The 11,123-nt window shown below is 43.2% G+C and overlaps 2 protein-coding genes across 2 annotated transcripts; both read left to right on the forward strand.

The window, feature by feature from the left end:
• The first annotated feature begins 302 nt into the window (after positions 1 to 302).
• ap4s1 (adaptor related protein complex 4 subunit sigma 1) lies at positions 303 to 2,772 on the forward strand. Its single transcript, XM_086153267.1, has 7 exons — positions 303 to 607; positions 703 to 767; positions 934 to 1,077; positions 1,170 to 1,256; positions 1,570 to 1,638; positions 1,734 to 1,745; positions 2,215 to 2,772. The coding sequence occupies exons 3-7, from the start codon at positions 940 to 942 to the stop codon at positions 2,341 to 2,343; spliced, it is 435 nt and encodes a 144-aa protein (XP_086009393.1). The 5' UTR covers positions 303 to 607; positions 703 to 767; positions 934 to 939; the 3' UTR covers positions 2,344 to 2,772.
• Positions 2,773 to 3,217: 445 nt separating this feature from the next.
• On the forward strand, positions 3,218 to 10,918 carry g2e3 (G2/M-phase specific E3 ubiquitin protein ligase). The gene is made up of 17 exons (XM_086153405.1): positions 3,218 to 3,296; positions 4,292 to 4,338; positions 4,543 to 4,640; positions 4,743 to 4,844; positions 4,984 to 5,108; positions 5,548 to 5,716; positions 5,856 to 5,962; positions 6,047 to 6,163; positions 6,579 to 6,703; positions 6,789 to 6,882; positions 7,078 to 7,260; positions 7,411 to 7,565; positions 8,207 to 8,391; positions 8,462 to 8,634; positions 9,217 to 9,256; positions 9,367 to 9,538; positions 9,670 to 10,918. Coding segments are annotated over exons 1-17 (2,193 nt in total). The 5' UTR covers positions 3,218 to 3,294; the 3' UTR covers positions 9,969 to 10,918.
• The last annotated feature ends 205 nt before the right edge of the window (positions 10,919 to 11,123 follow it).

The following is an 11,123-nucleotide window of genomic DNA, read 5'->3' on the forward strand; positions in this document are numbered from 1 at the left end:
TCTAATAAATTCTTGTGCCAAATTTTCCCACAGTGACAAGATTTTCTCTTTTAACTCAACAATATTTTTAGGGTGTAATTCCATTAATTCGTTTTTAATAGTCAATTTTAATATTAATTCATCGTCTATTATTTTAGAGTATATAATTACATATAAAGATTTTTATAATTTACCTGTTCACCTCCTTTACACCAAAACAAAGAAAAAATTTGGACTTAATGTTAAAAATGAGTTTGACATCCCTGATCTGGGCGAACAAAATTTAAGGGGACCTGAACGCACCAGGCATAAGCTCACTAGGCATGCGCGGGATTGTCAAAACGCTTCCTGGAACTGTGTGGTCTCTTCATTGTTTAAAGATTTTATTTGTTTGAATATAATTTTATAATTTAGTGTTTGTCAAGAACTCTTATTTTTTAACACTGAATTGAGAGTCAGCCAGCTGACGGGTTAGCTTGCTGTTGTTTTTAGCATATGTAAGCTAATGCAACTCGTGCTTGTCATGCTTGACATGCTAACAGCTGTCGGAGAGTTAAACACCCGTTATAAAGACGCAGTGTTATTCCAGCACTAAAGGTTTAAGACGCCGGAGAAACAGCAGTAACGTGTGAGCTCGGCGGTGATGTTATGCTCGTTAGAACTATTTGCGAGAGCTCAGGACGTTTGTTTCCAAACTCAGTTGATTCTATCGGCTTTCCACAGAGATCACACATACACACACACACACACACACTCGGACACACAGACAGCAGGACTGCAAAGCACAGGTAAGAGGTCGAGAGAAAGATCTGCAAGAAAATACAAAACAGTTAAATGTGGAACAATTGTAAAGAATAAAAGAAGTTCCTGTAAAGCAAGAAATGACATTAAAATAAGGGGGAAAAGGAAAGAAATCTGTAAATGATGGTGTGTGTGTGTGTGTGTGTGTGACAGGTCAGGATGATCAGCTTCGTGCTAATGGTAAACCGACAAGGTCAGACTCGTTTGTCCAGATATTACCAACCAGTGGAAGTGGGTCGCAGGGCAGCGCTGGAGGCTGACGTGGTTCGATGCTGCCTGACCCGCACTAAGGACCAGGTGATCTTCGGCGCACACACACACACGTACACATACTCACAGTCTATAATAATGTTGCAAACACTGATGCTTGGCTGTTTCTGCCTCCCTAGTGCTCCTTTGTGGAATATAAAGACTTCAAACTGGTTTACCGCCAGTATGCTGCCCTCTTCATCGTGGTGGGAATCACAGATGAGGAGGTGGGTCACCTGCCAGCCTGCAGGAGTGACCTGTGTCTAGACTTCTCCAAAGAAACATCTATTTAAATTGCAAAAGTTAACAAAATCTGAAAACAACATTGAATCTGTGGGGTTCGGTAGATAAAATATCCATCCATCCTTCCATCCATTATCAATGGCTTATCTTGCAATCAGGCTTGCAGAAATGCTGGAGCCTATCCCAGCTGTTATTGTCTGGGAGGCGGGGCACCCTGGACCAGTCGATATAGATGAAAAAAACAGATTTACACATTTAACAACAAATCCCAGTGAGTCTTTCTCTGATGTCCTACAGAATGAGTTGTCTATCTACGAACTGGTCCATAACTTTGTGGAGGTTCTGGATAAATATTTCAGTCGTGTGGTGAGTGTTTTTTTTTTTTTTTCTATTTAACATCCAAGACTCATTTGCTTTTACCTGGATTGTCTGACCTCTCACCTCCTCTCTGCCCCCCATAGAGTGAACTGGATGTATCCTTCACCTGACACTCCTGGTGTCCTCTTCTGGTTTGTTCTCCATGAGACACGGAAACACTACGATTGATCAAATGGATAATAATAATAATTATAATAATAATAATGCAGCTTGCACTGATTGACATAAAAAAATTCACAATAAAACATTACTAGAAAGAAACAACCTCAGAAAGGTCCTAAATTACTTGTTGATTATTTGGAAAATATATAAAGCTTATTAAAAAACATATTTTACATTTCTGTGATTTAAAATCAGGTACATTTTGTATCATAATCCCACATGTAATGAAAGCTCGCCTCCTATTGGTTGATGATCACATGATGCTTTTATTTTGAAAGATTTTGATACATAATCCAGAGGGGGAATTAGTGTGGGCACATTAGCGCCAAATATTTCACAAGGATTTGAAAGCAAATTAAAACTTACTATTGCCTGTGTGGGTTCCTGGACTCACTCCGTCAGATCATGTTCAATCTGGATCGGGTCCATGTGATTCTGGACGAGATGGTCCAGAATGGGCACGTGGTTGAGACCAACAGGACAAGCATTCTGGCACCCCTCGCTGCCCTCGACAAGATGGCCGACTGTTAGGAAGCAATATTATAGTCAAGAAACTGGTTCCTTTTTCGAACACTACGAATTTCACAGTAAACAAACAAATTTTTAAATTAAAACTTAACCGGTCCCTCCTCTTTGGAATGGCAGAAAATTGTTTTCTCTATGTTGTTTTTTAAATTAAATTATTTTACTATTATTATTATATATATATTTTTTTTGTATATAAGGTTTAACTGAAAAAAGGAATAAAAAGATGATTTGAAACAAACTGAAGGTCTCACAGATTTTTGTTTCCCTTCAAATGAAGCAGAATTTTGAAATGTAATCATGAAAATGAATTTTAAAAAATGACAAATATTCCAGGTGCAATTAAATAGACAACATTGTAATAAAAGTGGTTCATGAATGAAAATAAATCAATTAATGGTGTTGCACAGTGTTTTCTATCTCAACTATAAATTATCCTCCTAAAACCAAAGATACAGTGGTACAATCCCCAGCCTGTGGATATTTTAGAACTGTTTCCTTATTAGTTAGTTGCATTGAAGACTCTTAATTGTAGGTGGGTATGAATGAGAGCGTGAATAGGTAGATAATTGACAGCTGACCTGTTCCGGGTAGATTCCACTACTTGGCGTTTTTTAATTATTTTTGTAACAGATCAGTAATTTATTTCAGATGAGGCAGATGAGATCTTGTTCAATTTTTCCTTTACAGTATCTAATTTCTGAAAATAAAATTTCATTGTCATTAATTGTTTAGCTCTTGAGGAGGTGAAATTCCTCCGACCTGAAGGGGGCGACAATCAAGACGAGGCCCATGTTCCTGAGGGCGAATGGAAACCGGAAGCGGAAATGAGGCTCTATGTTTTGAAAGAGGGAAATTTAAAATTTCGTCGACGTTAGTAAACAAGGCTGAATCTGACAGGATCAGCGAGACGAGTTTAAAAAGAGGAATAAAATGACTGACAATTGACCGGCTGTAATGTAAGTCCGAAAATGGAAAGAAATTAATGGGTTTATCGCTTCTTTTATTTTACGGCCGTTTTTTAACGGAGCCTTTCTTCGGTTTCCAACGAAAATTCACAGACGTGTCAGATCGTCGAGAAAGGCGTCCCTTTAACATCAAAATTTTCCCGTATTTATTTTTCACTTATTTTTTTCTGAAAACCCCTTTCACATTCGCGAAAATCATTTCAAACTCAACGGGGTGAATGTAATGTAATGTATTTGTGTTTTTTCTTGTTAATGAGGCTTTCACACATTTTGGGTTTCCGGAAATGAGCAAGAAACTCACTCAAACGAGTGTTGGTTTTTTTTTTTTTTTTTGCTTTCAACCGGATTCATTGTGTTGAATTATTTTAATGAATCTTTGTTGCAATATCAGCTACATTATTAAGTTTTTAGGCTCAGGAAGGTTGATTCGCTGTGGCGACCCCTGAAGGGAAAAGCTGAAAGGAGAGAGAGAAGAAGGCTCAGAAAATGTGCAAATAGAAAAATATATATCTATAAAGGGTTGCTGTCATACAGGTAATGGTTCACCCTATTTAAATATTGTGGGAAGTAGATTTTTTTTTATTCCTTTAAAGACGTCTCACCTGAAAGAAACAGGATAACAGACTGAAAAAACTGCTTTGGTCTCCTTAACTGAAAGACTTATTTAAATTGAAATGATCGTGTTCAGTCAAGAGTCAAGACAGATGGATGGCTGGAGTTTGAAAAAAAATTTAACATGCTGACTGAAGATGTCACTTTAATGTCAGAGATGTTTAGGCATTCAAAACTGGAAGGGCAGATGTTCATGTCCGAACATTTGGAAGAAAATGTATTTTGGTTACTTTAAATCAACAGTCTTGTGTCATATAACGTCCAGATTCTTCACTATAATTGGATGTAATGGAGGGGGACGATCACATGACCAAACACTTTTGACGGCGATGTGATGCATCAATCGTGACCATGTGTGTGTGGTGTCACTTCAGGATGAAGAGGAAGGTGAGAAGGGTGAAGCTGGAGGATGCTGCCTCCTGTGAGTGAGAGTTTGATTTCAGTAGCCTCAATATGGTTTTTGTTTTAGCCCAGAACCACACCTGTGACATCATTATGACATCAACCAATCAGAGGAGGGGCAGGCAGTCACTATGGTTGTGTGTGTGTGTGTGTGTGTGTGTGTGTGTGTGTGTGTGTGTGTGTGTGTGTGTGTGTGTGTGTGTGTGTGTGTGTGTGCGCGCAGATTGTGTCCTCTGCAGGCTTCCTGATGATGATCCTGCTTTGTTTGGGGAAAAAGTGTTCCTTAAAGAACACAATATGTCCGTCCACTACTTCTGCTTGGTGAGTTTGGGGGTTCCTGTGTTGACTGTGTTGTGTTGATGCTTGTGTGTTAACATGCAAGCCATGAACTATAATTCTATAATTACATGCGCTTGGTTCCAGCTGACGTCCTGTGGTATCTACCAGCGAGGAGAGGATGATGAGGGCGTTTTTGGCTTCCTGGTGAACGACATTAAGCATGAAGTCCAACGCTCTTCCCGCCTGGTGAGAGAGACTTTATTCACTTTTTCTTGTGGATGCCTTGTGTGAAGGAAAGGATGTCCTTTGGTAGCCTGAAGTCGCCAGTGAGGGCTGAAGTTAAAGTATTGCTTCTAGAGATCCTGTGTGTGTGTGTGTGTTTCAGACATGTTTGGGCTGTAACAAGAAGGGCGCATGTGTTGGTTGTTGTGTGAAAAACTGCAGGAGGAAGGTTCACTTTCCCTGTGGAAGGAAACTCAGCTTTATCTCTCAGTTTACAGGTCTCTTCCCGTGAGTCACACACACACACACACACACACACACACACACACACACTCACAAACTCACACACTGCTTCTGAGCAATATCAGAGCACCTGGTAGACAATTCAGATTAAAAAGTGAAGTAAATTTCTGTAAATTTTGTACTTTACATTGTGAATTTTTTTCAAATTAAGTTTGACTGAAGTTGTTTCCCAGAAAATTGATGACGTTTAAGGATGAATAGCAATATATCCAAGAGGATCATAGGATTTGACTGGTGTGTGTGTGTGTGCGTGTGTGTGTGTGCGCGTGCGTGTGTGCATCTGCGTCCGTGCGTGTGCGTGCGTGTGTGTGTCTGTCTGCGTCCGTGCGTGCGCACGTGTGTGTGTGTGTGTGTGTGTGCGTGCGTGCGTGTGTGTGTGTGTGTGTGTGTGTGTGTGTGTGTGTGTGTCCGCCCGTCTGTCCAGCTCCTACTGTCCCGCCCATAGCCCCTCCCAGTCTATCAGTGTGACCTCTGATCTCAGCCTGCCTCAGACCTGCTCTGTGTGTCTGGACTCTCTGGACCCGGTTCTGTCCTTCTCTGTCCTCAAGTGTCCATCTTGCCATGCCAGCTGGTTTCACCGCGACTGTGTGCAGGTAAACACAAACACACACACACACACACAACCTTTTGCAAAATGTTTGTGTCTGAACACATACATTCAATTTCCTTTCAGGTAGCTGTTTTTTTTTTCAAATGCTAATTCAGATTTGTGTGTGTGTGTGTGTGTGTTAGCGACAGGCCCACAGTGCGGGCCTGTTCTTCTTCAAGTGTACTCTGTGTAACAGCAAGGAGAAGTACCAGGAGGAGATGCTGCGGATGGGGATTTATATCCCAGAGAGGTCAGAGATCAGAGCTCTTATCAGAAGAGACTCTGCTCCTTCAGAATAAAAGCTATATGATCTCCAGCTGCCTTCTACCTGCAGAGATGCATCATGGGAACTGGAGGCGAATGCCTACTCAGAGCTGCTGGAGGTTTACAGTCACTGTGATGCCGAGGAGTGTCTGTGCAACAGCGGACGTACACACTCGGCCAAGACTGGGTAACACACCATGTGGTTTTTGTCTTTGTACACATTTTCTATTAAACTGGTCTATCGGAGCGATGGGGTCGAGCTTGCAAAGGCCCTGGTCTCAATAATGACTTCTTACCATTAAAACTATTCTATTATTATTAAGACGTCCTTGTGGCGTGGTATTTTCTGTCTAAAATAATGATATATTGTCTTAGAATATAGTTTGCTTTTCTCTCTTTCTTTTTCTTGTTTGGCCTTTTGTGCATTAACCCCTCTCAAAAATCTGTGTAATACATTAGTTTAATATGCTTTTAAAGCCCTCAAATGTTTTTACTCACTTGTCAGACAAAGATGGGAAAACTGCCAAACTGAAGTGTGTCTTAGCAAAGTGGCACTCTCTTATTTTGTGGTGTTTACTTGACTCCGCTATCTCTGGTCTCAGGTGGTTTGAGGTGATCCGGTGCCGCCTGTGTGGGTCCCGGGGGACTCACAGGAAGTGCTCTGGTCTGAAGGTGCACACCGCAGACTGGGCCTGCAGCGAATGCACCATGGCGACAGATGGAAGGGGTCTGATATGCCGAGTCTTTCAATGCTCCGCAAACAAAACTATCTTTGTGGTTCTCTGACTGGATGGTGTTCTGCTGGATTCCAGCCTCCCTGGTGGCGTCTCCTCAGGCAGGCCAGAGAAGGAGCCTACTGTCCAAACGGCACCTTCCCTCCATCCACTCTTCAATCACCTGTAAGAGGTAAACACTCCACAAACAGGAAACCGAACGCTGAAACCTAATTTCTCTCCCACAGGGGGGCTGAACATATGCCAGGAAGTTACTTTAAAATCATATAAAGGTTTGGAAAAAGTTCAGGGTTCATGATTTTTTATGAGCACCATCAAAAAACATCGAAAAACGGACACAATGGGGAACCCTGTCTTATGTTCCCAGGCCGCCGTTACATGACAACCCGGGGTCACCTGAGCAGCTCCTGCAGGCCCTAATCCCCCCGCCCCGACCTCAGGGGAGCCCGGCAAAATTTCATTTGGAGGTGATCGAGGACCAAGTTCTGATTGCCGCCCTAGACATGGTCAGGAATCCGAACTTTGACCCTTCGGTCCCATTCTCTGTCAGGTACTGATTAAGTTCCAATGAACTGAGTGCTAATTTGTTCTAACCCAGGAACACCAGAGCTCTTCACTCCAGGCACCCTGGGGTCTTCAAGGCTAATGATCACATTCTGACTGATATGTTGATATTTGATGTTCCTATGTGTTTATACAGGTTCAAAGATACCAGTCCGACTTTGCCCGTCAGAACACAGAGGCACAAAGACGAGCCCCTGCAGGAATTCCTGATACTGCTAGTACAGCAGATCCAGGACTCTGTGGTGTTTGAGGGTCCATCTGGCTGCAAGAACCTGGCGCTGGACTCGCAGGGTAGGAAGGGCAGAGGCGATCGCATGATGCTTCGGAATCAGGATATGTTTAGTCACTCAGATTTTTGATGCAACGAGGGGCTAAGGGGGTGAAATTGTGATGTCAACTTCAGCCCTCCTTCTGTCTGAAATGAAATCTAGATTTAATTTATATCGGATTTTTTCCTCTGTGATGTGATGTAATGTTTTACACATCTTGAACCAATCCAAAGTCACTGAGAACACCCGCCTGATGTTCAGTACAATCAGTAGACACCTGCTCAGATCTGATGTTCTAATGGCCTCTTCATTCGGTGTTGTGTCTTGTTTGTTGTACATCTGTGTTTTGGGAATTGTTGTCAGTGTTGTCCATCTTTTTTGTGTATGATGTCTGGGTCTATTGTACATTTGTTGCCTGCTGGGTGTCTGTTTGCTGGGTTGTGCCTTGGTCTGTTGTGTTGTGGGTCTGCTTTGTTGTCTGTATGTCTATTCTGTGACTATGGTCTGTTTGTCATCTGCTGTGCGTGTGTCTGTGCTGTGCGTATGTGTGTCTATATGATGTCTGCCTGCTGTGCAATTGTTTACTGTGCTTCTGCTATGTCTTTTGTGTGTCTACTGTTCATATGTTGTCTGTTTTCTGTTTCTCTGTCTGTGTGCATGCAGCTCTGCGTGAGGACCTGTACTTTGACCTGGGCTGTCTCCTGGCTATGGCACTGGTCCTCGGGCCTCCCGGGTTGTCCTTCTTCTCTCCGGGTCTCTACCAGTGTCTTTTCAACTTCCCTCCGAATCACCCGCTCGACATCACACATATGACGCCGGACTCGCACCTCGCCCGGCAAGTCACCCGGGTGAGTCCCCTAGATGATAGCTGTTGTCACGGCAACGGCCACTCCGGGCTGATAACAGTTGGTTTTCCAGATCGCAGAGGCGGCTTCTCTGGACCAGCTGAAGGAGGCGGCAGCAGCAAGCTGGGAGTTCCTGGAAGTGGCTGGCTGCAACCAACCAATCAGTAGTCTGGAGGAGAGGGACCCCCTGGTGGAAAACCTGGTGTGTTTCACCCTGATCGGCCGAATGCAGATGCCACTGCAGAGGTGAGAACCTGGAAACAGAGCTTCTAACTATTTAGAAAGATTTCAATAACAGTCCATCTAATAATCCACAGTTTTAGAAGAAAATCTGTGTTTTATACACATTTTATTAGGTGTTATTACATATCTTTTAAGTAGTAAAGGGAGTTGGAAATTTCTGAAATGTATGTACTTAAAATATAGGAAGCAGAGAAACACCAAGGAAAAATACAGAAAAATAAAGGCTGTAAAAATAAAACAGAAAAAGTAGAATTAAAGTATTTGTAGAAATGAGTTCATCAGAAAAAGTACTAGTGCCAGGACTTAAACACGTTTATTTTGATTAATGCATTTTAATCACACATTCATTTGCACCATGAAACATTTCTCAGAGTTCGAGTTCCAGCTGTACAGATTTTACTGATGCACAGTGAGAGCAGCATTATGGACGAGGCAGAGGAGACGACACTGAAGGGAAAAGTATAAACATAAGAAACCTGCAGATGCAACCAGCGGGGTTCTGCTCTGTTCGGTTTTGGACTAGATGACTCGGTGTGGTCGATGAGGAAGAGGAGGGTCAAGTCTGACGCCAGTGTGTCTCCTCAGGTTCCGGGAAGGACTGCGGACATTGGGCGTCTTTGAGCAGGTAACAGTCTTGGAGGTCATCTGGCCTGGAAAATCATACTCTGTGTTTGGACCGCTCCAGTGGCGACATCAATGATCCCACAGTTTAACCTGTGATCATGTGGCCTGCAGGTGCAACTCTTCCCATCCATGTTCTACAGCACCTTCTGCGAGACGTCCCTCCAGCTCTCGGCCCGGGCCCTCTCTCGGATCTTCACCATCAGCCTCTCCCAGCAGGAGAAGCTTAAACGCAAGGAGGAGCCGGTGATCGGCTTCTGGAGGCGCTTCCTGTTTGACTGTGAAGGTGAGGTGGTGTTCAGCAGACGTTCTGAATTCTGAAGTCATTTCCTCATCCCTTGTTACCCCCCCCCACTCACTTGTCTCCTTGTCCCCCGTACTTCTCTCGTCACGTTTCCCCTCCTCATCTTTCCTCAGCTGGGAGGAGCTCTATCTCCCTGGAGGACCTCATTCATTTCTCCACAGGAAAAGAGGACCTGCCAGCCATTGGTCTTGACCTCCATCCATCCATCTCCTTCCTCCATCCCCTGACATTCGGCCCTGTAGAAAAGGAGGGGAAGTGGGGAGGAGAAGAAGGGGAGGTGGGCCTTTTCCCTCAGAGTCAACCTGCCTCCAGCCTCCTTCTGCTGCCCGTCACCTCAACTTATCAGGCCTTTAAAGGCTCCATGGAACAGGCCATCAGTCACTACATGCACGCCATGCACACAGACACCTAGGTAATCTAGGTGCAGAAGCGTGCACGCACACACACACACACACACACACACACACACACACACACACGCAGAGTCCCGTACCGATTGAAAATTTGTTTAAAAAAAGGTGGTAAAAATCAAAGGGTGCTGAGACTGATTTGTCCTACACTGTGTTGTAATATGACGCAAACGGCCTCCTGTTCCATTTTCAAAGTAAAGCTCCCTGGATTTGATTCTAAAAGGACTGACAGAGAACAACTGCTGGAAAACAAAAATCATGAAAATCCTCCTGGCCACCAGATTGGAACCATCATTTCGCGTTTAGCCATTCTTTCTGCTGGGTGCTTCTAGCGGATGCTCGGGTGTTTTTTGTCCCTTCTGTCTCACTTGATGCGCTTCAATAGCTACAGATATGTGGTAAAATAACGAGATATTTGAAAAAGAAACACTGGTGCAATCAGTATCTGTCAACAAAAAAATACAATTGGGGAGTTTTTTTTTTTATTTGAGGATTTTTTTTCTCTCTTGCAAGACCAAACACTAGACAGACTTGAACTGTAAAGCATGCCCTCTCATTGGCTAAGCCTGATTATGTGTTCTTGCCCCATGGATTATGTCATTTCAATGGCGGCGTCTGTGTCGACCTCCTGGTCATACCAGAAGGGGCATCGACGATTGAGTTGTCCTTACTAAATAGTGTGATGGTACTTTTTGGATGAGATGGAGTTTGAATAAGAGGACCATTGCAGAGGATGGCATCAAATGTCTGGAACTGCCAGATGTTTTAACCCTTTATAAAAGGGTTCTCTTAATTTAACCTTGTCTTTTTTTTTTTAAACAGCTCTGTCCTTCCAGAGGTCTCTTTGTATAGGAGGCGCAGATAAACTGATGAATGAATTATGTTAGCTTGTGTTCTCCGGGCCTCTAAGGTTCTCCTCACTTTTCATGAGGTCTTGAGGCTGTGGAATCGGTCCTGCCAGGGACAAGGATGGCACCTGTTTGATATTCCACATGAAGCTTTCAGGTGCTTCAACACATGACGCTGAATCCCGCTGCGCTCTTTTAACATGATCATTCCAGATGACCTATTTTACAGTTCCTGCGTTCTTGTAAACAAATGTTTATCTTTTATTATGCTTTCCTCCTGTTTTCTGCATGTTTGTGATTTTTTTTTTA

Source organism: Fistularia commersonii, chromosome 1 (genome assembly GCF_037954325.1).
Source record: "Fistularia commersonii isolate RoL2024-O1a breed Wild chromosome 1, RoL_Fcom_v1.0, whole genome shotgun sequence".
Taxonomy (NCBI): Eukaryota; Metazoa; Chordata; class Actinopteri; order Syngnathiformes; family Fistulariidae; genus Fistularia; species Fistularia commersonii.